Source organism: Bos taurus, chromosome 21 (genome assembly GCF_002263795.3).
Source record: "Bos taurus isolate L1 Dominette 01449 registration number 42190680 breed Hereford chromosome 21, ARS-UCD2.0, whole genome shotgun sequence".
In the NCBI taxonomy this organism is placed as follows: Eukaryota; Metazoa; Chordata; class Mammalia; order Artiodactyla; family Bovidae; genus Bos; species Bos taurus.
The window spans coordinates 42,939,417-42,965,900 of record NC_037348.1 but is presented as its reverse complement, the minus strand read 5'-3'; the positions used below and the strand labels follow the sequence as shown (position 1 = coordinate 42,965,900).

Genomic DNA, 26,484 nt, shown 5'->3' with positions numbered 1-26,484 from the left:
TTTTAGAAAAGGCAGAGGAACCAGAGATCAAATTGCCAACATCCGCTGGATCATGGAAAAAGCAAGAGAGTTCCAGAAAAATATCTATTTCTGCTTTATTGACTATGCCAAAGCCTTTGACTGTGTGGATCACAATAAACTGTGAAAAATTCTGAAAGAGATGGGAATACCAGACCACCTGACCTGCCTCTTGAGAAACCTATATGCAGGTCAGGAAGCAACAGTTAGAACTGGACATGGAACAACAGACTGGTTCCAAATAGGAAAAGGAGTACGTCAAGGCTGTATATTGTCACCCTGCTTATTTAACTTCTATGCAGAGTACATCATGAGAAACACTGGGCTGGAAGAAGCACAAGCTGGAATCAAGATTTCCGGGAGAAATATCAATAACCTCAGATATGCAGATGACACCACCCATATGGCAGAAAGTGAAGAGGAACTAAAAAGCCTCTTGATGAAAGTGAAAGAGGAGAGTGAAAAAGTTGGCTTAAAGCTCGACATTCAGAAAACTAAGATCATCCATCTCGTCCCATCACTTCATGGGAAATAGATGGGGAAACAGTGGAAACAGTGTCAGACTTTATTTTTGGGGCTCCAAAATCACTGCAGATGGTGATTGCAGCCATGAAATTAAAAGACACTTACTCCTTGGAAGGAAAGTTATGACCAACCTAGATGGCATATTCAAAAGCAGAGACATTACTTTGCCAACAAAGGTCCGTCTAGGCAAGGCTATGGTTTTTCCAGTGGTCATGTATGGATGTGAAAGCTGGACTATGAAGAAAGCTGAGCACCGAAGAATTGATGCTTTTGAACTGTGGTGTTGGAGAAGACTCTTGAGAGTCCCTTGGACTGCAAGGAGATCCAACCAGTCCATCCTAAAGGAGATCAGTCCTGAGTGTTCATTGGAAGGACTGATGCTGAAGCTGAAACTCCAATACTTTGGCCACCTCATGCGGAGAGCTGACTCATTGGAAAAGAGCCTGATGCTGGGAGGGATTGGGGGCAGGAGGAGAGAGGGATGACAGAGGTGAGATGGCTGGATGGCATCAGCAACTCGATGCGCATAAGTGGGTAAACTCGGGAGTTGGTGATGGACAGGGAGGCCTGGCGTGCTGTGATTCATGGGGTCGACAAAGAGTCGGACAGGACCGAGCGACTGAACTGACTGATGCTGGGTGAAAGAAACCAGACCAAAAAAGGAAAAAAAAAAAGAGAGAGAGAGAGAGAACATATAGCTTGATTGCACTTATGCAAAATTCTAGAAAGTACAAACTAAACTAAAGGCTCATGACTACTTAGGGATGAAGACAAGTCTGAGAGGGCAGGGAGGGAGCAATTACAAAGGGGCAGGAGGAAGCTTTTGGAGGTGATAGATATGTTGCCTGTCTTGATTATAGTGACAGTTTTATGGGTGTATACATTTGTCAATTTATCAAAACTTGTAAAAATGTTTGAATATATGCAATTTAGCATGTCAAAATTATACCTCAATTAAGCTGTTTAAAAAAGTGGACAGAGGTGAAGAAGAAGCAAATCCATTCAAGAACACACGTATACAGTGCTACTGTAAAAGCAGTGTTTAAAGAGGGTCATCCAATGTGCTCAGTATTTGCAAAATACCTTTCCAGACTGACATTTTCCTGAAAATGTCATTTTCTAAAAAGACATGAATTGTATTTTTGAAGGAGCAGCCAGGTTGCAAGCAGATGATTAATTATCATGGAAAATCATTGATGTATCATTGCAATTTCACAGTATTTCTTACAGTTAGAATAAAGCTCCTTCATATCTCCCATAAAGGTATTGCAAAGCTTTAATTGATTTGTGTTGGTAAAAACCCTTGGTTACTGTCATGGAAAATAATTGAATTAAGTATCAAAACATAAATGTACAACTTTTGTTATTGTTTATTTGCTTTTCTTTATAATAAACCTTGCAGGGTGCCAACTATTCTATCACATTATTAAATCAGGTAAGACATGGGACCCGGAGGCTTTCACATCCATTGGTTTAACATTAAATTATAGACTCTACAGAGATGTTCATCATGTAGCTAACTCCACATACTAGATACTCTTGAAAATACTTCTTGCCCACTCATTAAGAAGCAGCAAAGACTTATACAGGGTGAACTAAGAAATATAAATCTCTATGCTTAGTTGTATACTTTCTTTATGGAAAGGTAGATTTTTTTTCACCTACTTTTGAGAAGAATAACAATATTAACTCAGCACTATAGTAAAAAAAATACAATAAAAAATATAAATGACAATTTTGCTCAGGAGCTACGTAGATAGACATTGTGCTCAGAGAGACAGAGTAATGCAGAGTTTGCATGAAAGATGTTTAAATGACAGGCTGTATCTAGATTAACAAACAGAGCATGCAGTAAAACAGTCCCAATAACTGTCTTTTAGCATCACTTAATGGCAATCCATACACACTAGGTCTTCAGTAACTGTTAAAACAAAATTACTCCTAATTTCAGTTCCTAAAATTGTGATTTAACAGTGAACAAATCTGAGATTACAGTCCCTCAGTATTTGCAAAGCAGAGGTAATGAAGATGTTCCTATGTTATCTCTTGCAACTAACACAGACATGGTAGTGGAGAAAATTCATTCAAAAAAGTGTTGATCATCAGGTGGAAACAAGGTTATTCTTTAAGAGATAGACAGACATTTTAAGAAGAGCTGTTTGCTGTGGACCTAAGGTAACAGAGAGAATAATAGTTTCTATATTTTAGGCAGGAATGTCATTATGAAGCCGGTACTGGATACCTGCAATTCATTATGGTCTGTAAAGAGCTCTGCAATTTACAAGACCAGAATCCAGTGGACACAGGCCGCATGTGGCAATTTAAATTCAAATGTAAATTCATTAGATTGAACAATTCATTTCCTCAGTTACTCTAGCCACATTTCAAGCACTCAGTAGATAGGTGTGGTAGGTGGCTCCCACAATGGACGTTCAATATAGAATATTCCATCATCACAGAAAGTTCTACTGGATGGTGTTGGGCCAGAATGAGACAGAGGCCAACACGGGGGTGCTAAGTGAATAATTCTGCAATATGGATTTGAGAAGAGGAGTACATATTGCTTAAAAAGAGGTCAGGTCATTCAGCTCCCATAGAGAGGAGAGACCTTGGTTCATATTTTCCTTGCCTGGCTTTCAATAAATAACCTAAAGTCAAAGTGCCCTTTGTGTCCTCATGCCCTCTGGGACCTCAAAAACGAAACTGGTGTTTTCCATAAAATATTAAATCAAGAGAAATTAAGACAGCACATTTAATGTGAAATAAAGTTCATATACTCCTGTTTAAACACAGATTAGAATTTCTGTCAGAACAATGCCAGTGAAAAGTTGACATCCTAATTAATACAATTTACATTATAAAGCAGTGAATATCTTTATCTTGCTATTATGAAATGCCCTCTTTTAAAAAAAAAAAATCAAGGCTCTACTCAACAGGGATTTGAATACTAAGGGTAGTATTTAAAAACCCACATACAAGAGAGGTAGTTAGGGTCAGTGGCATTTTTACACATCAACCCAGGTCTCTAAAAATGGAAACAATATACTCAGCCTCTACCACACAGTTTTGTGAGTTTTTAAAAAAATCATCCACAGGATATTTACATGTAGCAACAGGATTTTGAGGCTGTTCTTCCTGCTTTTCTTGCAATGATATAAAACACACTGCCAAACACAAACACTGAAGAACTAAAACATCCCTGCTCTCTCTCCCCTCTTCTTCCCTTCTCTCTCCTTTCTCTCTCTCCTCCATGCACTTAATATCACAGGGAGCGGTTCTGGAACCCTGTGAACTCACATACATGCAGGACTCCCACACAATGTGTATTCAATCCAAATTCTGAGCGTGTGAGAGGGGCAGAGAATCAGCCCCACAGCTGGGCACCCAAGAATTCATGTTCATTGCCTTTGTCAATTTTATGCTATCGGTGAAAGGAATAAAGATGAGATCCTGAAAGCTTGAATTTTCATTTCCTCTGACAACGTGCTTTTTCTTCATGCTTTATCACACTCCACTACTTGGTTTCCACCCCTTCATAATTGATATCGGCCATTTGAAGCATTCAGTAAAAACCTCATGAGGTTCATCAAATGTCCCCCAGTCTATAATTCTTGCTTCTAACATATTCAGAAGCATATTCATCCAAGTGTTTTCTACTTTCTCTCCATGGCTTTCCTTGTGCACAGGGACAAAAGTAATGACAGTTGTATTAATTATATGCTGAAAAACCCACATAGCAGCAAAAACCATGGAGATCATCATTTTAAATATTTTATTAAAATAACCCAGTGTAGAACAGATAAAGTAGACCCTCTTGATAATGAGAGGTTCATTAATTTTACAAGAATTCTAGAAAGCTTAGAATGGTCATCAAAATGACCTTTCACTTATTTGTTTAAGAAGAAAAAAAACGTCAGTCATCACTTTAGAGAGCAAGGGTCTAGTAAAATTTTCTAAGATATTTTTAAAAATAATTACTTACCTTTCTGGGAAAAGTTTTTAAAAAACAGCTTGAAATATGGAGAATTCAGATTTCATAGTATTACTTGAAATGCCTGTAAATTGTCAGCTTCTGTAATTTACCCCGTTAAAACTTGGTTTATTAGCATATAATGACTTCTGATAAGTAAAATCAACATTCTCCATAAATAAACAAGGACCACATTAAAATTCTTCCCTAACCAACATTAAGAGCAACGCAGTCTTGCTTACCAAGTGTGTCTCCAGGTACAGTTTTAGGCTATCCGTCTCTGCTTTAGGAGGTGTCCAATTTTCAGTGGTTTCCATGGCTTCGTTTAACCATTGAATAAATTCATCCAGTTTGTTTACAAACCCCTTGTGACAGAAAAGGGGGGAAAAGAACAAGAAAAGCATGTTAATAGGTTATTTTTTAAAGCCAATCTTGAAAATTCCATACCTCATGGATGGTAAAACTGATACCACCGCAGTCCCATCCTATGTCCACACTGTACAACAAAATTCCCACCATTCCTGCCACTGAACTCTGTTAAAATGGAAAGAAACTGCTCATGATACCACTATGGTTTTTTCCCTAGGAAAGATTTTGCTTTTTTTTTTTTTGAGGAATTTAGACTGGACTGCAGGGTGTCATTGGAAAGGTGACCCTCAAATCATCAAAACATTTCTGGGTGTCTGACAAGAGCCCCCTCACTAAAAAGTCAGGTCAAGTCTGCCAGAAACCTGGCTTTGGGGGATAAAGTAAAGATGGTGTTCTTTACTTAGAAGCCCAAGGAGTTGAGGTGCCTTAACTGAAGGAGAAATCCATTTTTAAATCACATAAGTGTTTAAAGGGACTTGGATGAGTTCTACTGACAGCTCAAATGTCTGTGATTGAGTCTGGGTTCTAAGAAACTAAAAAAGGTACAGGACCAAGGAACAAATGTAAACGCCTAACTTTGGGTGTGTCCTGGACATCAGAAAAAAAAAAAAAAAAAATTCTTGGCTAAGAAGCACAATTCACAATAACCTTGCAAATTTTCAAATGGTGGTTACAAAAATGTATTGGCCATTTAAAAGAACACATCTGTGGAAACGGAAAATATTTTGAAAAAAATGAAAGCCCAGCTCTGAATCTTAAGGGAAGGAAATGGGGCTGGCCACCGGCTTGCCATGGCTGGGTAAACAGCACCACCTGGAGGTCGAAAGGAGGAAGGACAGGCTTCTGTATTTGAACTCACTGAGATGGCTTGGGATGCTAGTTAACTAACTTAACCTGTTCTTCAGAGTTACCTTTTGATTATCTTTGATTAATATTTTAATACTTAACTGGTGAGTTAACTTACAATAAAAATCTAAGCACTCCTCATCATCAGGGGAAATTTTAGCTTTCCACCTTCCCTCCTACTTATGTAGAATATAAGAATATAAACAGAATTTATGAAGGCAAGTGATACTAAAGTCCATCTGATTTCTGAAACTTTTGTCACCTGCTATTTCTCCACCTCTCTCAGCCTGTTTCTGTGTGGGGTGTCAACCAGTGTTCTGTGAAGTGGACAGACAGATCTATTCTCGTATCATGAGAGGATATTCTTAGAGAAACCAAAGAGGCTCCACTCTATACACTGAGCTATGCAACGTGCAGGAGAATTCACATTTGGATGCAGAAAAACGAATATTTGATGTTCATCTTCAGAAGGTCTGCTAGAGTCTTCATGGTGAGAATGAAGGAAAATGAGGCTGACGTAAGTAACAACATGAGAAAATGACAAAAAAATGCAAAATTTTACTTATTTTGTAATATAAATCAAATCCTAGTAAAACAGATACTGGCCTTTCATTCATTCTTTTTAAGCTTTTATGTATTTATTTCTGTCTGTGCTGGGTCTTCACTGCTGCTGCACAGGCTTTCTCTAGTTGTGGCCAGAGGGGCCACTCTCTGGTTGCGGGGCATGAACTTCTCCCTGCAGCGGCTTCTCTTCTTACAGAGCATGGGCTCTAGAGTGCAGGCTCAGCAGCTGCGAAGCACGGGCTTAGTTGCTCCACGGCATGTGGGATCTTCCTGGACTAGGGATTGAACATGTATCCCCTACACTGGCAGGAGGATTCTTAAGCACTGGACCACCAGGGAAGTCCCTTATTCATTCTTTCAACAAATATTTATTAAGCAGCTGCTTTGTGTGAAGCACACTGCTGGACAGTACTGGGAACAAAAAGATAAATATCAGTGAAGTAAAAATATCAGCAGAACATAAAGCATGTCTAAGCACTGGCTTCCTGAATTCTGGTCATTTCAATCAGTAGAAAAAGTTAAACCATCAATAGAGTTGAGACATGTACCTGAACTTTTTTGTGAAACTTCTTCTGCCTGTATCAGAATTCTGTCTGTACCTAAGTTTGTCTCTGTTCTTAGTATTTGACCTGCCTGTTTCTCTCATATTCTGAGTTTACGCTTATTTACCTGGAGAGTCAAAGACGACTATAAAAATCAGATTTTCTTCATAACACAATTCAATGCTGCACTACACAAAAAGCACATTTTACACACGTTCGCCTCACTGCTACAGACTGAGTTACAAGCCTTTGAAAGGCCACATTTTAGTTTTCCTCAAACTCCTGCATCTCATCTATTCCATCTCTCTCTCTTGCCATTTTCTACCACCAGTTACCTTATTGTTCCTTCTTGGCCCTTCTTCCATTATCTTTCTCTGCCTCCCTGCCAAGCACCCCAGGGGCACACTGAGGGTGACCCAGGCCACAGGCACCAGTCCTCCTGAGCCACCCCCTTAACTGTCTCCTTATGGGTGTATTCCTTGCTATATTCATATCTGATACATGTTCTGAGAGTCTGATAACTGAAGCCAAGCCAGGATTCCACCTGCAGAAGAAACCTTGGTCATCCAACTTGGGAGAAAATGGAACAGCCATTAGCCTGTTATCACCAGTAACAGCGCACTTCCCACTTTCAAACCATCTGCTGGAGGAATCAAATTATTTACATTTTGAAAGTTCCTTAATGAGATGAAACTTTCTAATGCATGAATTTTTTTAAAGGCTAAGAAGCACAGTGAAAGTATATAAAAATGTACACTTACAAGTTTGTGTAAAATAACTTGCTAAAGCCCTCAGTTAACATACATTTGAAGATTACATTTGCAAGGAAAATAAAAGGTTGAGTCCTGCAAATAGCTACACTCATGACAGGTTAAAAATACCCATTATTAATCCTCCTACACTGTTGGTGGGTAAACAGGTACAGCCACTACAGAAAACAGTGTCGAGGTTCCCTTTAAAAGCTAAAAATAGAGCTACCGTATGACCCAGCAATCCCACTCCCAGGCATATACCCATGAAAAAAGAAAACTCTAATTTGAAAAGATGCGTGCACCCCAATGTTCATAGCAGCACTATTTACAATAGCCAAGATGTGGAAGCAATCTAAGTACCCATTGACAGATGAATGGATAAAGAAGAAGTGATGTGTGTGTGTGTGTATAATGGAATACCTCTCGGCCACAAAAAGTATGGCATATTGTCATTTGCAGCAACATGGATGAACCTACAGCTTATCATAGTAAGTGAGTTAAACCAGACAAAGAAATAGTATATAATATCACCTACACATGAAATCTAAAAAATAACACAAATGAGTCTATTTACAAAACAAACAGATTCACAGACATAGGAAGCTAATTTACAGTCACCAAGAGGAAAGTGGGGGGTGGGGATAAAGTGGGAAAAAGAGGGAGAAATTAGGAGTACAGGATTAACAAATGCACGCTACCACATATAAGATAGACAATAAGGATTTTCTGTATAGCACAAGGAACTATATTCAACATCCTATAATATCCTATAATGAAAAATATTCTGGAAAAATATATATCTGAATCACTTTGTTGTAAACCTAGAACTAACACAATATGGTAAACCAACTATATTCCAATTTTATAAAGAATACTCACTGTTTCTTTTATTTTCCTATTTCTCTTCTGTGACAAACCTAGTCTGGTTGACTAGAAACTGTGGGGGTGATTACTGTTGCCCTTTGACGAGACTGCTGTGTGCGGCTAGGACAGAAACAGAGCTTTCCCTGCATCAGACACGGGACCAGGAAAGAGCAACACAGTAGAAAATAAGACATGGTCCCCCTGCCTTGTGTTGTTAAAAGTCTGGGGGTAATTTTTTTTAATAGAATTACATGATTTTTAGAACAAATTGAAATTGAAAACTATTTCAATAAAAGAGGAAAGGGGTATAAAATAGGAAGCAGGTACTTGGGTTGTCAACACAAATCTGTGAAGTGGTGCTGATTATGGTCATTTTACAGATGAGGAAACTGAGGGTCAAAGAAGGTGGGTGCCTAGCCTGGAGGCAGAGCTGGACTCTGAGTCCACATCCCATTCCAGAGTCTGTTCCTCCCACGGTACCACAGCGCCCTCAGAAACAGTGCTCCGAGAGACGTATTACCAGACCCAGATGATGGAGAAGAAACACTTGTTCCCACTCTCACATTCTTAGCACTGAGATTAAAACTCAAAAAAGTACCCCCCCCCCACCTCACATTCAGTATTTTCTGTTAATTTTTCTGAAACGGGATCTCTGATGAGAACAGGGACTTTTAAAAAAATCTTTTTTTTTTTTAGCAAGCAAAAATTTGCTTGCTATTTTATTTTTGCTTGTAATTTGCTTGTAAATTTTATTTTTATAGAAAATTTAAACCAAAATTTTAAGGCAGCACATGCTTAAGCAAGCCCATCCCATCAGTGCCTCAATTACAGATGAGTTTGACTCAGTTCAATCAGAGAGGAGACAGCTCTTAGTCCTCAGGAGGTAGTTTAACCAGTGAGCTGAGCTGCCAATGTCCTCTTGGTGTTTACTGTTTGGATATATGTGAACATGTGTGTGTTCATCCCGAGAAGGATGCACATTTCTTGGTGGACACAGAAATCAAGTATGTTGTCTGACCTAGCCCAGATCACGTTAACTACCTTCAGAGAGGGACATGCTGAAAAGCATCAGAAAGTGAACTATTTTCAGTGTATTTTTGAAACTAGAAAAGGTCAGCTTCTGCTGTTAAAACTTTTTAAACCATTCAAAAGTATTTACCCCTTTCTTAGTGTTCCAAGATTAAAGGATTCCATGAATGACCTTATCTGAACAATGCTGCTGCTGCTGTGTCACTTCAGTCGTGTCCAACTCTGTGCGACCCCACAGACGGCAGCCCACCAGGCTCCCCTGTCCCCGGGATTCTCCAGGCAAGAACAATGCTAGCTGAAACAATAAGTAATCCTCATATAGCACTCACTAAGCCTGGCATGCTACAGTCCATGGGGTTGCGAAGGGTTGGACACAGCTTGGCTTCTGAACAACAACAAACATGCCAGGACCATTTAAAAGCAATATACAATAGATCATCAAGCCAGACTTTAAAATATATTTTCTCTTGAAATCTTCACATAAACCCCTAATGGATGTCCCCATTCCCATCTTATCAATGCAGAAACTGAATTTCAGAGTCACCAAGTAGGGTCATAAAGACCCTGTGAGGTGGGTGCTACTGTCGCCCCCATTTTACAAATAAGAAGATGGAGGCCCCGAGAAATAAGGAGACATGCCCCATGCCATGTGGCTAGAAGGTGGTGGACTTAGCACCTGAATCCAGAGAGCCCAGCTGGCACCATGTGAAATCATGAAAGACCAGCTGATCTAACGATTTGCCTAAGTCCCTGGCAGAAATTAGAACTTGAAAAACATTTAAATGAGGATTAATCATGATGACAGGAGAAGGTATATTAAAAGGTGGGGAGAGGAGGAACATGCTTATCATGAACCAGTGCAGATAATATTAAGAGAACAGCTGTTACAACCAGACAAAACTGAACTTGATTCCAGGCTCTATCTGTCTCTTACTAACAGTATAAACTAAACAAGCTACTTGGTGCCTCTGAAATTCAGTTTCTTCATTGGTAAGATAGGAATGGGGATATCCATTAGGGGTTTATGTGAAGATTTCAGGAGAAATATATATTTTAAAGTCTGGTTTGATAAACAATTTTTAAAAACCATTTCTAATGAACAGGTTCCACTTTGATCTTTTATGTCATTCGCTCAAAACATTTTGGTTATTCACTACGCATACAGCATCTTGCTGGCTGTCACAGGGAAGATGGAAAGAAAAGTTCCCCCCACAGTCATAATATGAGAGGTGGCATTGACTGCTCTGGGCATGCAGAGGGGGTCGTAACTTGTCTCAGGTCATCGCATGAGGTGATGTGGCAGGGGCAGCATCTGAATCTGCAGGTGAGCAAAGATTTCCCTACTTCTTATCCCACCTGCTGGTCCTGAAGGGATCATGCTTCTCTATTTAAACAGCACACACTTTAAGGATAATCTGGCTTCATTTTTCAAACCAGGACAAATGCTTTGGAGCCAGTCTTCTTTACATTAACAATCAGTACCAATGAGTAATTGCAATCCTCTTATCTTACCCAAAAGGAAGCTTTATTTAGGTTCTGGCAGCTGGTAAAATTAGAACTCTACTTATAAGCAAAATTATGCATTGAGATTTAATATGTGTATTCACCAACATATGGGACTTCCCTGGTAGCTCAAGCTGGTAAAGAATCCTACAATGCACGAGGGAAGATCCCCTGGAGAAAGGATAGGCTACCCAGTATTTCTGGGCTTCCCTGGGGCTCAGATTGTAAAGAATCTGCCCACAATGCAGGAGACTTGAGTTTGATCCCTGGTTGGGAAGATCCCCTGGAGGAGGGTATGGCAACCCACTCCAGTATTCTTGCCTGGAGAATCCTCATGGACAGAGAAGCCTGGAGGGCTACAGTCCATGGGGTCGCAAACAGTCAGACACAACTGAGTGACTAAGCACAGCACCAAGATATGGGCTTCCCAGGTGGCACCAGTGGTCAAGAACCCACCTGCCAATGCAGGAGACATAAGAGATGCAGGTTTGACCCCTGGATCAGGAAGATCCCCTGGAGGAGGGCATGGCAACCCACCTCAGCATTCTTGCCTGGAGAATCCCATGGACAGAAGAGCCTGACAGGCTATAGTCCATAGGGTCACAAAGAGTTGGACACGACTGAAGTAACTTCGCACACCCACTACCAACATATATATTTAACCTTCCATTTTTGCTTATATACCTAATTCTTATATGAAATGACTAATTTAGCTTTTTACACAATAGCTTTCAAATGCAATTCACCTTTCCCAGCCACATATCTGTGTATATAATGTGCTACCAAGACTCAGAGGCTCAAGATCAAATGAAAGGGAATTAAAAGAGATACTTTGAACTCTACCAACTTACACATTTACCCACATTCCTACCTATCAAATCCAACACAGTACAAGTAATTGACAGAAGGGAGGATATGGTACATGCTTTTAGAAGAAAGATTGAAGAGAAAATGAAATGCTTTAAGGCAGTTTTAACTCTGTTGCCATAAGAAAACTCAAATACTGAAATGTTTTATGAAATATTTAGCTTCTCTTCTAAAGGTTGAATGAAATGTCTTTAGAATTTGAAAATATTCCTAATATAACTATACCAGAATAAAGGCTGTCAGTTGGAAAGAGAATAAAAAGGGCAAAGAATGGTATTATTTTAAACTGGCCGGGTGAGATGTCTTATTCTGAACTCAGTATCATGTGAGTATGATAAACTGAGCTGAATCTCTAATTCCTTCAGATACTAATGACAGTGGTTTCAACTGGGAAAAGAAGAGCCCAGAAAGATCCCTGACTCTCATAATGGGAAAGGCTTTCCTCCAGCATCCAAAGGCTTTGACTTCAGTTACTCCCTGTTCTTTAGTTGCTAAGACACATCTGATTCTGTGACCCCATGGGCTGCAGCCCACCAGGCTCTTCTGTCCATGGGATTTTCCAAGCAAGAATACTGGAGTGGGTCAGTTACTCCCTACTTATTTATAAAAAGAAATAGTCAATGTTAAGGGCAAAACAAGTTTGGAATGCATATCATCAAGGTCTAATAAAGATGGGAATGAATAAAAGAGGAATAAACTGGAACTCATAATAAGTTAATATTAACTGAGTACCTATTATGTGCCGGGCACTTATGTATTATACTTACAACTACTCTATGCTGTAAGGGTCCCACACTCTCCATTTTACAGAGAACACTGACGCACAAACTCAAACGCTTACAACTGTCAGGAGTGAAGCTGGGGACCCTCCCACAGAGCTGTGCTCACTGACTCTGTGCGACACATTGTCCCCAGCACCCGCAATGTTCCAGAGGCACTGGCTCAGCAGATCAGGCCATCTTTATCTGCCTCTGAATCCCAAACAAGGACCCAAGTTGCTCTCACTTTAGAATTTAGGATTATGATTGTTTCATGGTTTACTTGTAGGCTTTTTATATCCAGTGTTATAAATAACAGTACTTAACATTTGGGTGCTGACTATCTACCAACTATTCTTCTGATACCTTGTGTAGTCACTTAATCTTCGCAAATGTCTCTATTGTACAGATGAAGAGGCTGAAGCACAGAGGAGTTATGTAATTTATTCAAGGTCATAAAGCCATTAAATAGCTATTAAGTAGTTTTGTTCCAGGGCCCAAGCTCTAAACCACTAAGCCACAGTCTTTGGAAGCAGACTTACCCTCGTGGGGTTCACAGAAAGAAAAACAAAGGACAGAACATTCACCGTTGTCTGCTCTTACTTCTCAAGCCTCCGTGAGAACCACAGTCCGTGCCACAAGACGCCAACGTTCCCATCACCACCACCTGTGTTTTAGATAATTCTCCCTTCTTCACACTATTTTCTGTCCTCCTTTGCTCCTTTTTCTTTAAGAAAGGGCTAATTTTGTATTGACATTAGATGAACATTTACTATTATATAGAATCTTATAAATATTACTTGGAAATATATAACAAAAATATAGGCATTGTAGACATGTTATATAGACAAGAGCTCACATATAAACTTTCTATAGAAGACATATAAACATTATATAGAAAAAAGGAAATATTTTATTGAGATTGGATGAATATTTTCCTTAGCAAGTATTTTTGTTCATTTTTATTAGAGTAGAGCTGCTTTACAATGTTGACTGCTGTTTCTCTTTCGCTTTTTCCTTCTCTTTCCTCTACTCCTTGCCCCTCCCCTCTCTTGTTCTTCATTTTTCTCTCCCTTTTTCGCTCCTCTCTTCCTTCTTCTCCTCCTCCCTCTTCCTTGTCATTCCTTCTCTCTTCTTCTGCAGCTCAAAGTCTCCCCCAACCATGTTGCGGCTAATCAATCACTTTTAATAAACATTTCCCCATATGTCCATACAGTTTTAATGAAAAGGACAGTTTCCTCGACAGTGAAATACAGAGCTGAAATGATATAATCCCATGTTTAGATGGAAATACTTTCCTGAATAGTAAAACCTCCTTGTAAATCTAATAACTGGAATAAGAATGCATGGAACTAGATGGGGGTGCTTTTAGATGCTAAAAATTTTCAGAAGATTATCTGTGATTGTTTAAATAGCCTAAATTTTCTCTAAAGAACATACAGTTCTTTAGTAATAACAAAGTTATTGCTTTAGAAAAAAAAATGGAATTCAGTGTAGAGAGTTTATCACACTGGATGAGCAAGAAAACAGCCAACTTTCTACCAGAGAACTTCAGAGCAGCGAGTCGGTAAAGGGTAACAACGCAGCCACTGTACTATCAGTGGAGCCAAGATAGAAAATAGCATTATCTAAACACATCTGCTTGCAAAGAACAAGAGTTCCCATGCACGTTAGAAGCACAGACCCAGTCTTCAAAAGCCCCTCAGATCCCAGGTAGTTCAATGTCTTACAGGTAAGGAAACTGAGGCTCAGAAAGCTCAGCTATTTGACTGGTAACAGACCCGTAGGCAGCTGAGGCAGAAGAACTCAGGGGTTGTGTCCTCAAGTACAGAGCTCTAATATTGTCCATTTTTAAGTTTTCATGAATGTCTTATGGGGTAAAAAAATTTCTAGAATTAAAACAAAGACAGAATTAGAGTTTAAAAAAATAATGTAGAATTCCAGAGTTCTGTTGGCTTAGCTAATTGGGTATGCTATCTGATTGGGTGGCACTAGGCCAGATGAAAACCAATAGAGGACACTGAGAGGAGCCAAGAACACTCTTGGCAGATAAAGTCCAATAGAGAACAACTCATTATGAGAAATCTAAGTCACTGAGCATGGCTAATGTTCTGGAGGCAAACAGGGAAACTGAGAGTGAGGTTGAAGAGTCTAAGCCAGGAGCCGGGCATATACACTGCACTCTCAAGTTGGGGCTTGATCCTAAGAACAATGAGGGTGTCACTGCGGTTCTGCAGCAGAAGAGAGAGAATCTGATCAGCATCTTAGAAGACTCACTCTGACTGCAGTGTGGAGAGTGGATTGGCTGGTGTTGGGCTGAGATCAGAAAAGCCAGTTGAAAGGCTACTACCCTAACTCCTGTGAGGGCTAGACTGAGGCAGAAGCAGTGGGCATGGAGGGAACATGCAGGATTGCAGAGAGAGAAGTTAACACAGACAGGAACAGTTGAATTTGATAGATAAAAAAAATTGGGGAAATCTGTTACAATCTGATATGAATTCTAGATTTCAATTTTGGTTGAAGGTACTATTCTCTGAAAGAAGCAGTAAGATATTCAGAAGGAAGAAGTCATTTTACATGGTCTTAGATAGCATGTGAGAGGTAAGGAACAAGATCTAGGTTAGAGAAAGCATCATACGGGTGGTGCTGGAGACCACGGGCAGGGATGAGAACCCAGGAACAGTGTGGAGGGGCATATCTACTGGGTGTCTTCCACAGACTGAGGCCCCACAGTGTAATGCTCTTAATTTTATTCACCCCAGACCCTCATTATGTGTCTGTCTCAGTGGTTCTTGACACTGGCTGTGTCCCCAAATCAACTGTAAAATATACCAGATTCAGAGAAGGGAAATCTTCCTCAAAGTCCATCAAGGCTACAAAGATAAACAGCCAACAGCTGAGAGGCACTCGAAACATACTCATGTTGTTCGTGGTGGGGGAAAAAAGTACTCACTGCCCTTTTGTGACAAGCTAGCAAAATCCGGCAGAGAAGGCAATGGCAAACCACTCCAGTACTCTTGCCTGGAAAATCCCATGGGCAAAGGAGCCTGGTAGGCTGCAGTCCATGGGGTCGCAAAGAGTTGGACATGACTAAACGACTTCACTTTCACTTTTCACTTTCACACATTGGAGAAGGAAATGGCAACCCACTCCAGTGTTCTTGCCTGGAGAATCCCAGGGACGGGGGAGCCTGGTGGGCTGCCATCTATGGGGTTGCGCAGAGTTGGACACGACTGAAGCGATTTGGCGGCAGCAGCAGCAGCAGCAAAATCCGGTATTAGTAAGAAAACAAAATGTGCTAATAGGAAGCACCAGACCGCCTCACCTGCCTCTTGAGAAATCTGTACGCAGGTCAAGAAGCAACAGTTAGAACTGGACATCGAACAACAGACCGGTTCCAATCGGGAAAGGAGTACATCAAGGCTGTATATTGTCACCCTGCTTATTTAACTTATATGCAAAATATATCATGAGAAATGCTGGGCTGGATGAAGCACAAGCTGGAATCAAGATTGCCTGGAGGAATATCAATAACCTTAGATATGCAGATGACATCACACTTATGGCAGAAAGTGAAGAAGAACTAAAGAGCTTCTTGATGAAAGTGAAAGAGGAGAGTGAAAAAGTTGGCTTAAAACTCAACATTCAGAAAACTAAGATCATGGCATCTAGTCCCATCACTTCATGGCAAATAGATGGGGAAACAGTGACAGACTTTATTTTTGGGGGCTCCAAAATCACTGCAGATGGTGACTGCAGTCATGAAATTAAAAGACATTTGCTCCTTGGAATAAAAGTTATGACCAACCTAGACAGCATTTTAAAAAGCAGAGATATTACTTTGCCAACAAAGGCCCATCTAGTCAAAGCTATGGTTTTTCCAGTGGTCATGTATGGATGTGAGAGTAGTACTATAAAGAAAGCTGAAAGCAGAAGAGTTGATGCTTTTGAACTGTGTTGTTGGAGAAGACTCTTGAGAGTCCCTTGGACTGCAAGGAGATCCAACCAGTCCATCCTAAAGTAATTCAGTCCTGAATATTCATTGGAAGGACTGATGCTGAAGCTGAAACTCCAATACTTTGGCCACCTGATGCGAAGAACTGACTCATTTGAAAAGACCCTGATGCTGGGAAAGATTGAAGGTGGGAGGAGAAGGGGACGACAGAGGATGAGATGGTTGGATGGCATCACCAACTCAATCGACATGAGTCTGAGTAAACTCTGGGAGTTGGTGATGAACAGGGAATCCTGGCGTGCTGCAGTCCATGGGGTCGCAAAGAGTCGGACATGACTGAGCGACTGAACTGAACTGAACAGAATAGAAAGTACTCCTGGGAGAGGCATGTTCCAATTGTAAAATGAGGGAAATGAGGTGGACAACTTCTCATGCCTTTCTGACTGTTACCATCTCTGGTTCTTGCACACAGAGCCTCTTTCAAGCCAGGGATGCTCAGATGATTTCCCCGTTCTCTTCTAGTTGAATGGGAAACTGTCCTTTGGTGACTTCCGCACACCTTCCCAACGTCATCTACTCCTCTCACTACACCCATCCTTTAAGATTCAGCTTCAAGGCTCCTCTCCCAGCAAACCATCCCGACCTAGCACTCTCTCTCCAACACGCTTTCTTACTTTTTCCATCTTTTGCACTCAGGGTTCTGATGGACAATTGTAAACCTCCTGGAGATACTTCCTTTTTCTTCCCATAAATCATAATGATCTTCCCCTGGCTAAAGAGTGCTGTGGGAATTATTATTTATAAGTACAAAATTATAAATACATATTATAAATATGTATAAATACAAATTACACATAAATAAGTATGTATTATTTATAAGGATGCTGTGTGGCAATATTACAAACGAGAAGTTTGTATTTATCTGAACACATATTCACAGCATAAATTCCTCTACATAAACTTCCTAACGTGTCAGAGAAGTGCATTAACTAAAATTATTGGGCCAATTAGAGAAGAATCATCTCTAATGCAACAAAAGAATCATTTGTCAAGGCAGGAGGCTCAGAGTCTCACCGAGAAGAGGGGTGCAGGAATCTAGGGTGACTATCACAGATCCCAGGAAGGAGGAGGGGTGGCCTTAACCACAGTGGGTGGGTGTTGAGTAGGAGGTTGAGGCTTCATAATAACCAAGATGGCTGAAGGTAGGAGGAGAGAATAGGGTGGTGGCATCCGATCCCAAAAGGCCAGAGCCACCTGCATACAAACAGCTACTGAGGCCTCAGCCCTCCCGTCTCATAATAGTAATAGTAACAATGACAACCACAGGAGCGAACATTTATTAAATGCTTAGTACATGCCAGGTACTATTCTGAGCTCTTTAAACATTTTAACACATTTAATCATTTAAAAAAAAAAAACTGTATGTGGAAGATACATTTTTAACTTATTTTGCAAGGGAAAAAAACTGGGGCGAGAGAGATCAAGTCACTGGCTCGAGATACACAGAACCACATCAACCTGAAAAATGCAAAGTACCTGGGCCTGAACTTACAAGCAGCACCTGTCCTGGGTAAAGTTGCTTATCCACCATGAAAATCTCAGGCCAATCATCTTCATATGATGAGATCAATAGCCTGACATGATGACATCATGTGTGACCTTGACACAGAACCCACATTTGGAATCATCTGCCCCCACACTGATTAAAATTTTAAAAGTTAATTTTAAGACATCACAACATGTCAGGATGAATGCTTCCAATCTGCTTCATTTAGCTGAACTTACTTACTATAAATCAGCCTAATCCATATCTAACTCTTACTTGTTTTAGTCACATTGTCCCTAGCCTCTTGGCATCTTAGAAGCTCTAGCCAGGCCCTAGACTCCTCTAGGATGCCTGGTTCTTCTCATGCTGGAAATGCAGCATGCATAGTTTTATACCACCGGGCTCATTAATGTCACAGCCCCACACTCACTCACCATTAGGGTCTTCTAAAGAGAATTCACCCAGGATTCCATGGAACAGAAAGAAATTCCATGTTGAAGTGATATATTCTAGCGAGTATTTTACAGAGAAATGGCTGCATCTCTTAGTTATGCCTCTTAATCTCATAACATTTCAGAACTGAGAGGTATCTTAGAGGTCAGCCCGTTCAGTTTCTCTACTAATGTTTATTTTTTGAAACTGAGGCTTGAGGGCTAAAGTTTCTAAGGTCACAATGCTACCTAGGGGAAGAATTAATATTCTTATTCTAAATTAAGATTATTCTTTCTATTATTGTGGATGCTAATGCCTTGAATTCACAGGAAAGGTCACAATCATGACAAGACTAGTATTCATGTACTGTTGGAGTTTACCATGAGCTGGTGCTCTTTGTAACTTCATACAACAAACTGTGCAGTGACAAACATAATTAATATCCCATTTTAAAGACTAAGAGATTTAAACAGTAAACGTTGAGTGATGTATTCACGTTTTCATAATTAAACAATGGGGGGCTATGAACTGAGCTCAAAGTTCCTGCCTTTCAGTCTGTACACTTGAGTAAATTACTAACTTCTCTATGTATCTCTGACCTCATTGGTAAAATGTGGATAAAATAAGAGTGTATTCATCACAGAGGTATTTTTTTCTTGAGAATTAATGTGATGATGTGTTAAATGAATGAAACTCTTAGCATCTTGCCTGACGTGGCAAGTGGGTAATAAATGTCAAGGCTTTATGTTTTTTTTTAATCACTATCTTTCTAAAACATCATACTGTTAACACAGAGTAATTACTTTAGGCTTAAGGATAAAGAAGGGTTCACTAATGCCCTAATAATTATTGTAATTGAATTAAAATTGCAACACTGAGTTTATTCCTCTTTTGATTTTCATCATCATAGAAATACTTGCTGTCAAATGAGGTTAGGGACTTTTATCATCCTGACACAACAAAAACCAATTTAATCATACCTTTTTTATACCAAGAAAAGAACAAAGAACTATTTTCATATTAATATTTAAAACTGCAAACAAAAAACTGCACCTTCCTTATAATACACTTCAGAAGCTCAAAATCAGCTGCACTGACTGGATGCAGCCTCATGGTGGTGCTAAACCACCATATAAAGCCTGGAGCTCCAGCTAAGGATCTGCAGAAACCAAACTGACACAGGACTGAAACATTCCTACTGAGTTAACCAGGAAGGTATTTGCTTTGAATTCCTACAGTTCTCTACAAACCTTGAGCAATGACCTTGACATACTGTCCCGACAAATCCATTAGTAATGCTGATTCAGTTTTTTCCCCTGGCATTGCAACAAATAAAATATACACATATATAATATTAGCCATAAAAACATCTGTGTAGCTTTATTTTTTAATGTTGTATTAAATGAGATTCTCAACATGGATTTGGCCACAGCATGTGCATACAAGATAATATTTACCTCTGCCCCATTCATCTATTGTAGATCTTAATTTCATATGTCCCTTGGAACCATTTATTAAAGTTCTTATATCTCTCAGCCCCCAAATCTTAGCTTGAAATCTCAACTCTTGACCTTCTTCCTCCACTATCTCATTTTTTAAAAGCCACAAAACTAGACTGATTTGCCCTTCATAGCATAACCCACCTCTCTTCATTTTCCTTAACTGACTTCCATAACCGTAGTTCAGACCCTTTTATGATATATGCAAGTTGTTGCAACAACCTTCAAAATTAGCCTTACAGCATTAGCTCCCAACCTCGACTGAACATCAGAACTGCATGAAGGAGCTTTAAAAAATACCCATCCCTTGGGAATCTGCTTTAATAGCTTTGGGTGGAGCCTAAAGTTGGAATTTTCTTTTCAAAGCTCCCAGTCATTATAATGTGCAGCCACAATCAAGAACCACGTCACCACAGGTGTATCTAGCACACCATGGTCACGTTAACCTTAAACTATAAACTATCTGGGCCAAACATTTGAGTAATTTCTCCTCATCAGAAAGATTGCAAATAAGGGACTTGAAGGCCAAGCTGGATTTAGAAAAGGCAGAGGAACCAGAGATCAAATTGCCAACATCCATTGGATCACAGAAAAAGCAAGAGAGTTCAAGAAAAACATGTACTTCTGCTTTATTGACTATGCCAAAGCCTTTGACTGTGTGGATCACAACACACTGTGGAAAATTCTTCAAGACATGGGAGAACCAGACCCCCTGAACTGCCTCCTGAGAAATTTATAGGCAGATCAAGAACCAAGAGTTGGAACCAGGCATGGAACAACAGACTGGTTCCAAATTGGGAAAGGAGTACGTCAAGGCTGTATATTGTCACCCTGCTTATTTAACTTATATGCAGAGTACGTCATGTGAAATGCCAGGCTGGATGAAACACGAGCTGGAATCAAGATTGCCGGGAGAAATATCAATAACCTCAGATACGCAGATGGCACCACCCTTATGGCAGAAAGTAAAGAGGGACTAAAGATCCTCTTGATGAAAGTGAAAGAGGAGAGTGAAAAAGCTGGCTTAAAACACAACATTCAAAACACTAAGATCATGGCATCCGGTCCCATCACTTCATGGCAAATAGATGGGGAATCAATGGAAACAGTGAGAGATTTTATTTTGGGGGCCTCCAAAATCACTGCAAATGGTGACACAGCCATAAAGTTAAACGACACTTACTTCTTGGAAGAAAAGCTGTGACCAACCCAGACAGCATATTAAAAAGCAGAGACATTACTTTGCCTACAAAGATCCGTCTAGTAAAAGCTATGGTTTTTCCAGTAGTCATGTATGGATGTGAGAGTTGGACTATAAAGAAAGCTGAGCACTGAAGAATTGATGCTTTTGAACTGTGGTGTTGGAGAAGACTCTTGAGAGTCCCTTGGACTGCAAGACCAAACCAGTCGATCCTAAAGGAAATCAGTCCTGAATATTCATTGGGAGGACTGGTGCTGCAGCTGAAACTCCAATACTTTGGCCACCTGATAAGAGAACTGACTCATTGGAAATGATCCAGATGCTGGGAAAGATTGAAAGCAGGATAATAAGGGGACAACAGAGTATGAGATGGTTGGATAGCATCTTCAATTCGATGGACATGAGTTTGAGCAAGCTCTGGGAGTTGGTGATGGACAGTGAAGCCTGATGTGTTGCAGTCCACGGGGTTGCAACCAGTCAGATACAACTGAGCGACTGAACTGAACTGAAGTGACTTGAAGGCCAAACCCATCCGATGGCTATATCTTATTTGGCCTGTTAGTAAATTGTTCAGACTAAAGATTAAAAAAATTGGGAGATGTCACCTAAAATCCAGATTTCCTATTTCTTTTTAAAAACTGCAAGGTCTGGCCACACATGGCCCACAACCCCGAGCAACCATCTCATGGCTGCCTCCCACTAGGCATGGCACTGGCCCCTCAGCCATTCAGTCTCCTTCACTCCTTACTTACACCTGCCTGTGTGACTCATTTATACTATCTGTCTGCCACTCTTAAGAGTCATTTTAGTTTGCATCTCCTAGTCTAGAGGAAAAAGTTCAAACTGAAGGATACATTTCCTCACCCACTTATTGGCGTCTTCATGCATTCATTAGACAGGTATTTATTTTGTGTCTGTGCTAGGCAAGCACTTGGAATACAAAGTTCAATATATTTTGGTCTTTTCTTTCTAACTTTACATACTGTTTCCCTTCAAGTAACTCTATTCTAACCAACAGTTGGTTTCAGAGACATCTCTCTCCTAATGTTCATAGCCTGGAGGCTAAATTCCCAAATCCTTTGCAGTTAGCTGAGGCTATAAAGACAAAGTCTGGACCAACTGGATGTGAACAGAAGTGACGTGTACAACTTCCAAGTCCTGTCTGGAGAGTAAAGTTGGGTGCTCTCCATGTTCCCCTTCTGATGAGATGGAACACAGGCACAGCATTGGAGTCTCCCGGGACAAGAGCAACAGGGAGAGAGCACCTGGGTCCCTAGATGGCCTCTGTCTTCCCTGGATTGATTGCCTACCTCTTGTTATGTGAGACACCAACAATCTTCCATCTTATTATATTTCAGAATCTCTTTGTCTACAGCAGTTTAGCCTACACCCTTTATTGTTTCCCAAATACACCTTAATATTCTTGCCCTCAACCTTAGCTTATACCAAAGCTTTTGTCACTAATATCCTGCCTTCTCATCTCTACTAAACTTGGCTCATCATTCAAGGCCCAGCTCAAGTAGTCCATGTTCTGTGATGCTTGTTATCTTCCTTTCTCTGTTCTCCCATTGTTTGACTTTCTACTTGATGAGACTTATCAAATATTATCATATTTAATAAACAGGGCCTATACTTATGTTGTCATAGCTCTCTCAAACTCCAGGTCCAGAATTTAAATCAAAATTTGAGATTTTACATACCATAAATACAGAAGAATATTCAGAGCCCAGTATTCTGTTACTAATGCCTCTTGTGGAAAAATAATCTGTATTATCAATTCATGCTCAGTTTGTTATCTTTTAGCACTCTTGAATCTTTCTATTTCAGCTACAAAGCTAAGCCTTTCCAAGTCTTTAAAATTGTGGCTTTTTCCTTGATATTTAAGCTAAATTCCTTACTCTTGCTTCTAAACAAATTTGTCAACCCACTGGATACACATCTCTAAGAATAAGAAATGCACTGAGAAGATCAAGGGTTCAAGCTTGAATGGTGATGAAGAGTCATCTTGTAGTCCTCTCATACTCGGGATATGAGAATCTCTAGGACAACATTAGAGGGAGAAAGCAGAAGATGCACTTGGGGAAGGAAATTAATAAGGAAAATAGGTGCCAGGGAGTGAATATATTCCAGAAGAAAACATATTCCAAAAGAATATATATTCCAGAAGAATAGTAAATAAAAAGGAAAAGGAAAAGAAAAAAGGAAGATAATTCAGATACAGGAGAAAGGTGAGACTAGCAACTATGAGGCAAAAGGTTAGCATAAGGGAAAGGCATGTACAAAATGAAATGCCAGTGAAGAAGAGTTGAATCCAATAACCTCAAAACGCTTCCTATCTGATCGGATACTCTTAAGAGATCATTATAAACACTGAAGTGCAGACTACCACTCCACCAACTTTAGGAAAACTGCTATGTGGTTGGTACAAAAGAAACATCAAAGGGAAGTGAAAATTAAATTTATAGCAGATCTCGATAAAGTTACTAAGTTACTCTGCTGCTGCTGCTGCTAAGTTGCTTCAGTCGTGTCTGACTGTGTGACCCCATGGACGGCAGCCCACCAGGCTCCCCCATCCCTGGGATTCTCCAGGCAAGAACACTGGAGTGGGTTGCCATTGCCTTCTCCAATGCATGAAAGTGAAAAGTGAAAGGGAAGTCACTCAGTTGTGTCCCACTCTTCGCGACCCCATGGACTGCAGCCTAAAATAAAAACAATACAGCTGTGTTTCAAATCAAGTAAAGAACAGCAGACAGCGTTTTTTAAAAACACCCGTGTTTTTTTGTTGTCGTTTTTTATTTTTTAAGACAAATCTTGGCTCTTGAAGTTTTGTCCTATTACACAAAAAAGCTAGAGGTTGAGAGGTGAGATCTTTAAAGCATAAAAGGTAATCATCCTGAGATAAAAGGTAATCACACTAAGATAAGATAAAAAAATAACTCAAAGACTTAAACCTATGTCTTAAACTATAAAACGCCTAAAAGAAAACACAAAAGCCTCATGGCATTGGTCTTGGCAAAGATGTCTTGGCTGTGACACCAAAAGCACAGACAACAAAAGCAAAAATAGACAGATGGGTCCACAGCACACTTGGAAAATTCTGAGTATCAAAGGGCCCAGTGCAAAGGCAACCTACGGAATGGGAGAAATGTTAGAACATCAAAAATGTAATCAGATCCAGAATATAAAGAACTCCTACAACTCAACAACAAAAAATCAAATATCCCAATTTATAAAATGGGTGAAGGACCTCAACAGACATTCCTCCAAAGAGGATATGCAAATGGCCAACAAACATGAAAAAATGCTCAACACATCACTCATCATCAGAGAAATGCAAATCAATATCCTAATGAGATATTACCTCACACCCATTAAAATGGCTACTATAATTAAAAAAAAAACAAAAAACAGAAAACAACAAATGCTGGTGAGGCTATGGAGATATGGAGAAACCGAAACTCATGCACTTGGGATTTTAAAATGGAGCAACCACTATGGAAAATGGTATGGTGATTCCTCAAAATATTAAAAGCACAACTACCATATGATCCAGCAGCAATCCAATCCAATTTCTAAGAATATATCCATGGAATTGAAAGTAGGGTCTTGAAGAGGTATTTGCACGCCTACCTTCATAGCAGCATTATTCACAATAGCCAAGAAGTGGAAGCAAGCCAAATATCCCTCCAGAGATGAATGGGTACACAAAATGTGGTATATATATACAATGGAATATCATTCACTGTTTAAAAAGAAGGAAATACTGCCATATGCTACAACATGGATGAACCTTGAGGACCTTATGCTAAGTGAAATAAACCAGTCACAAAAAGACAAATCCGGTATAATTCCACTTAAATGAGGCATCTATAAGGCTTCCCAGGTGGTGCAGTGGTAAAGAATCCACCTGCCAACGCAGGAGACTCAAGAGATACAGGTTCGATCTCTAGGTAGGGAAGAACCCCTGGAGTAGGAAATGGCAACCTGCTCCAGTATTCTTGCTTGGAAAATTCCATGGGCAGAGGAGCCAGAGGAGCCTGGTGGACTATAGTCCATGGGGTCACAAAGAATTGGACATGACTGAACACACACAAAGGAGTCAAATTCACAGAAACAAAGTAGAATGGTGGTTCCCAACGGCTGAAGGAGAGGGGATAAGGGCATCATTGACATAGTTCCAGACGAAAGATGAAAAAGTTCTGAAGATATGTTTCACAACAATAAGAAGATACTTAACACTACTGTACACTTAAAAATGGTTAGGAAGGCAAATTTCATGGTTTTTTTTTTTCTTTTACCACAATGGAAAAAAAAGGAGAAGAAAAAGAGAACACAGGACAGCATGATATTTCTTTAATCACTGCCACCATCAGTGTGGCATCAGTGATGTATCAACATATGGTCAAAACGAGGATGAAAAATAGGAAGGGTCCTATCTGCACCATTTTATCTCTGGGATAAAGAAATGCAGAAATCAGTGACAAATTAATCCCAGGACCACACCTCTTCTGTATTCCCATTATTCATTACTCGGTAATTACTGACCAATTCCTGTCTCTCTCTCTAGATGGCGGCAATGGTGACCGCCTTTGCTACCACAGACTAGACTGCAATTCTATATAGCCTAGTTACAAAGAGCAAGCACTCTAATATCTGTTGCACTCAATCTGAAATTACTTATGTGCAAAGACATTCTTAGCTGATACCCAAAAAAGGTTTTCAAATTGGACTGTAGATGTCTCTGAGATAAAATGCTAACAACAGCTGAGTCATTGAACTATAGCTGAGACTCTATAGTTGAGCATTTGAAGACATTTATATCTCAGGGAGAAAAAGGAATCAGCTATGTCATGCATCCATTAACTTGGTACCAATAAATTCAACCTAATGGAGTCATGTCTTCCAGGGTGAGTTCTGAGAATTAAGAGTGAGCAGAAAGCCTGTGATGTGAGAAGGGAACCTGGCACTTATCCCAAAGGACAGATCTCCCGAAATGCTTTACTTGTCGCTCAGTCATGTCTGTGGAGAAGGCGATGGCACCCCACTCCAGTACTCTTGCCTGGAAAATCCCATGGACGGAGGAGCCTGGTGGGCTGCAATCCACGGGGTCGCTAAGAGTCGGACACGACTGAGCAACTTCACTTTCACTTTTCACTTTTATGCATTGGAGAAGGAAATGGTAACCCACTCCAGTGTTCTTGCCTGGAGAATCCCAGGGATGGGGGAGCCTGGTGGGCTGCCATC

At 40.1% G+C, this 26,484-nt stretch overlaps 1 protein-coding gene across 4 annotated transcripts in view; it reads right to left on the bottom strand.

Annotated features, from left to right (window-relative positions):
* The window catches only part of AKAP6 (A-kinase anchoring protein 6), a 500,589-nt gene that overhangs the window by 249,439 nt on the left and 224,666 nt on the right, over positions 1-26,484 (bottom strand). For all 4 annotated transcript variants that reach the window (NM_001192923.3, XM_010817158.4, XM_059879132.1 and 1 more), the window contains one exon: positions 4,756-4,878. In NM_001192923.3, coding sequence (NP_001179852.1) covers positions 4,756-4,878 — 123 coding nt within the window. The remainder of the gene's footprint in view (positions 1-4,755; positions 4,879-26,484) is intronic.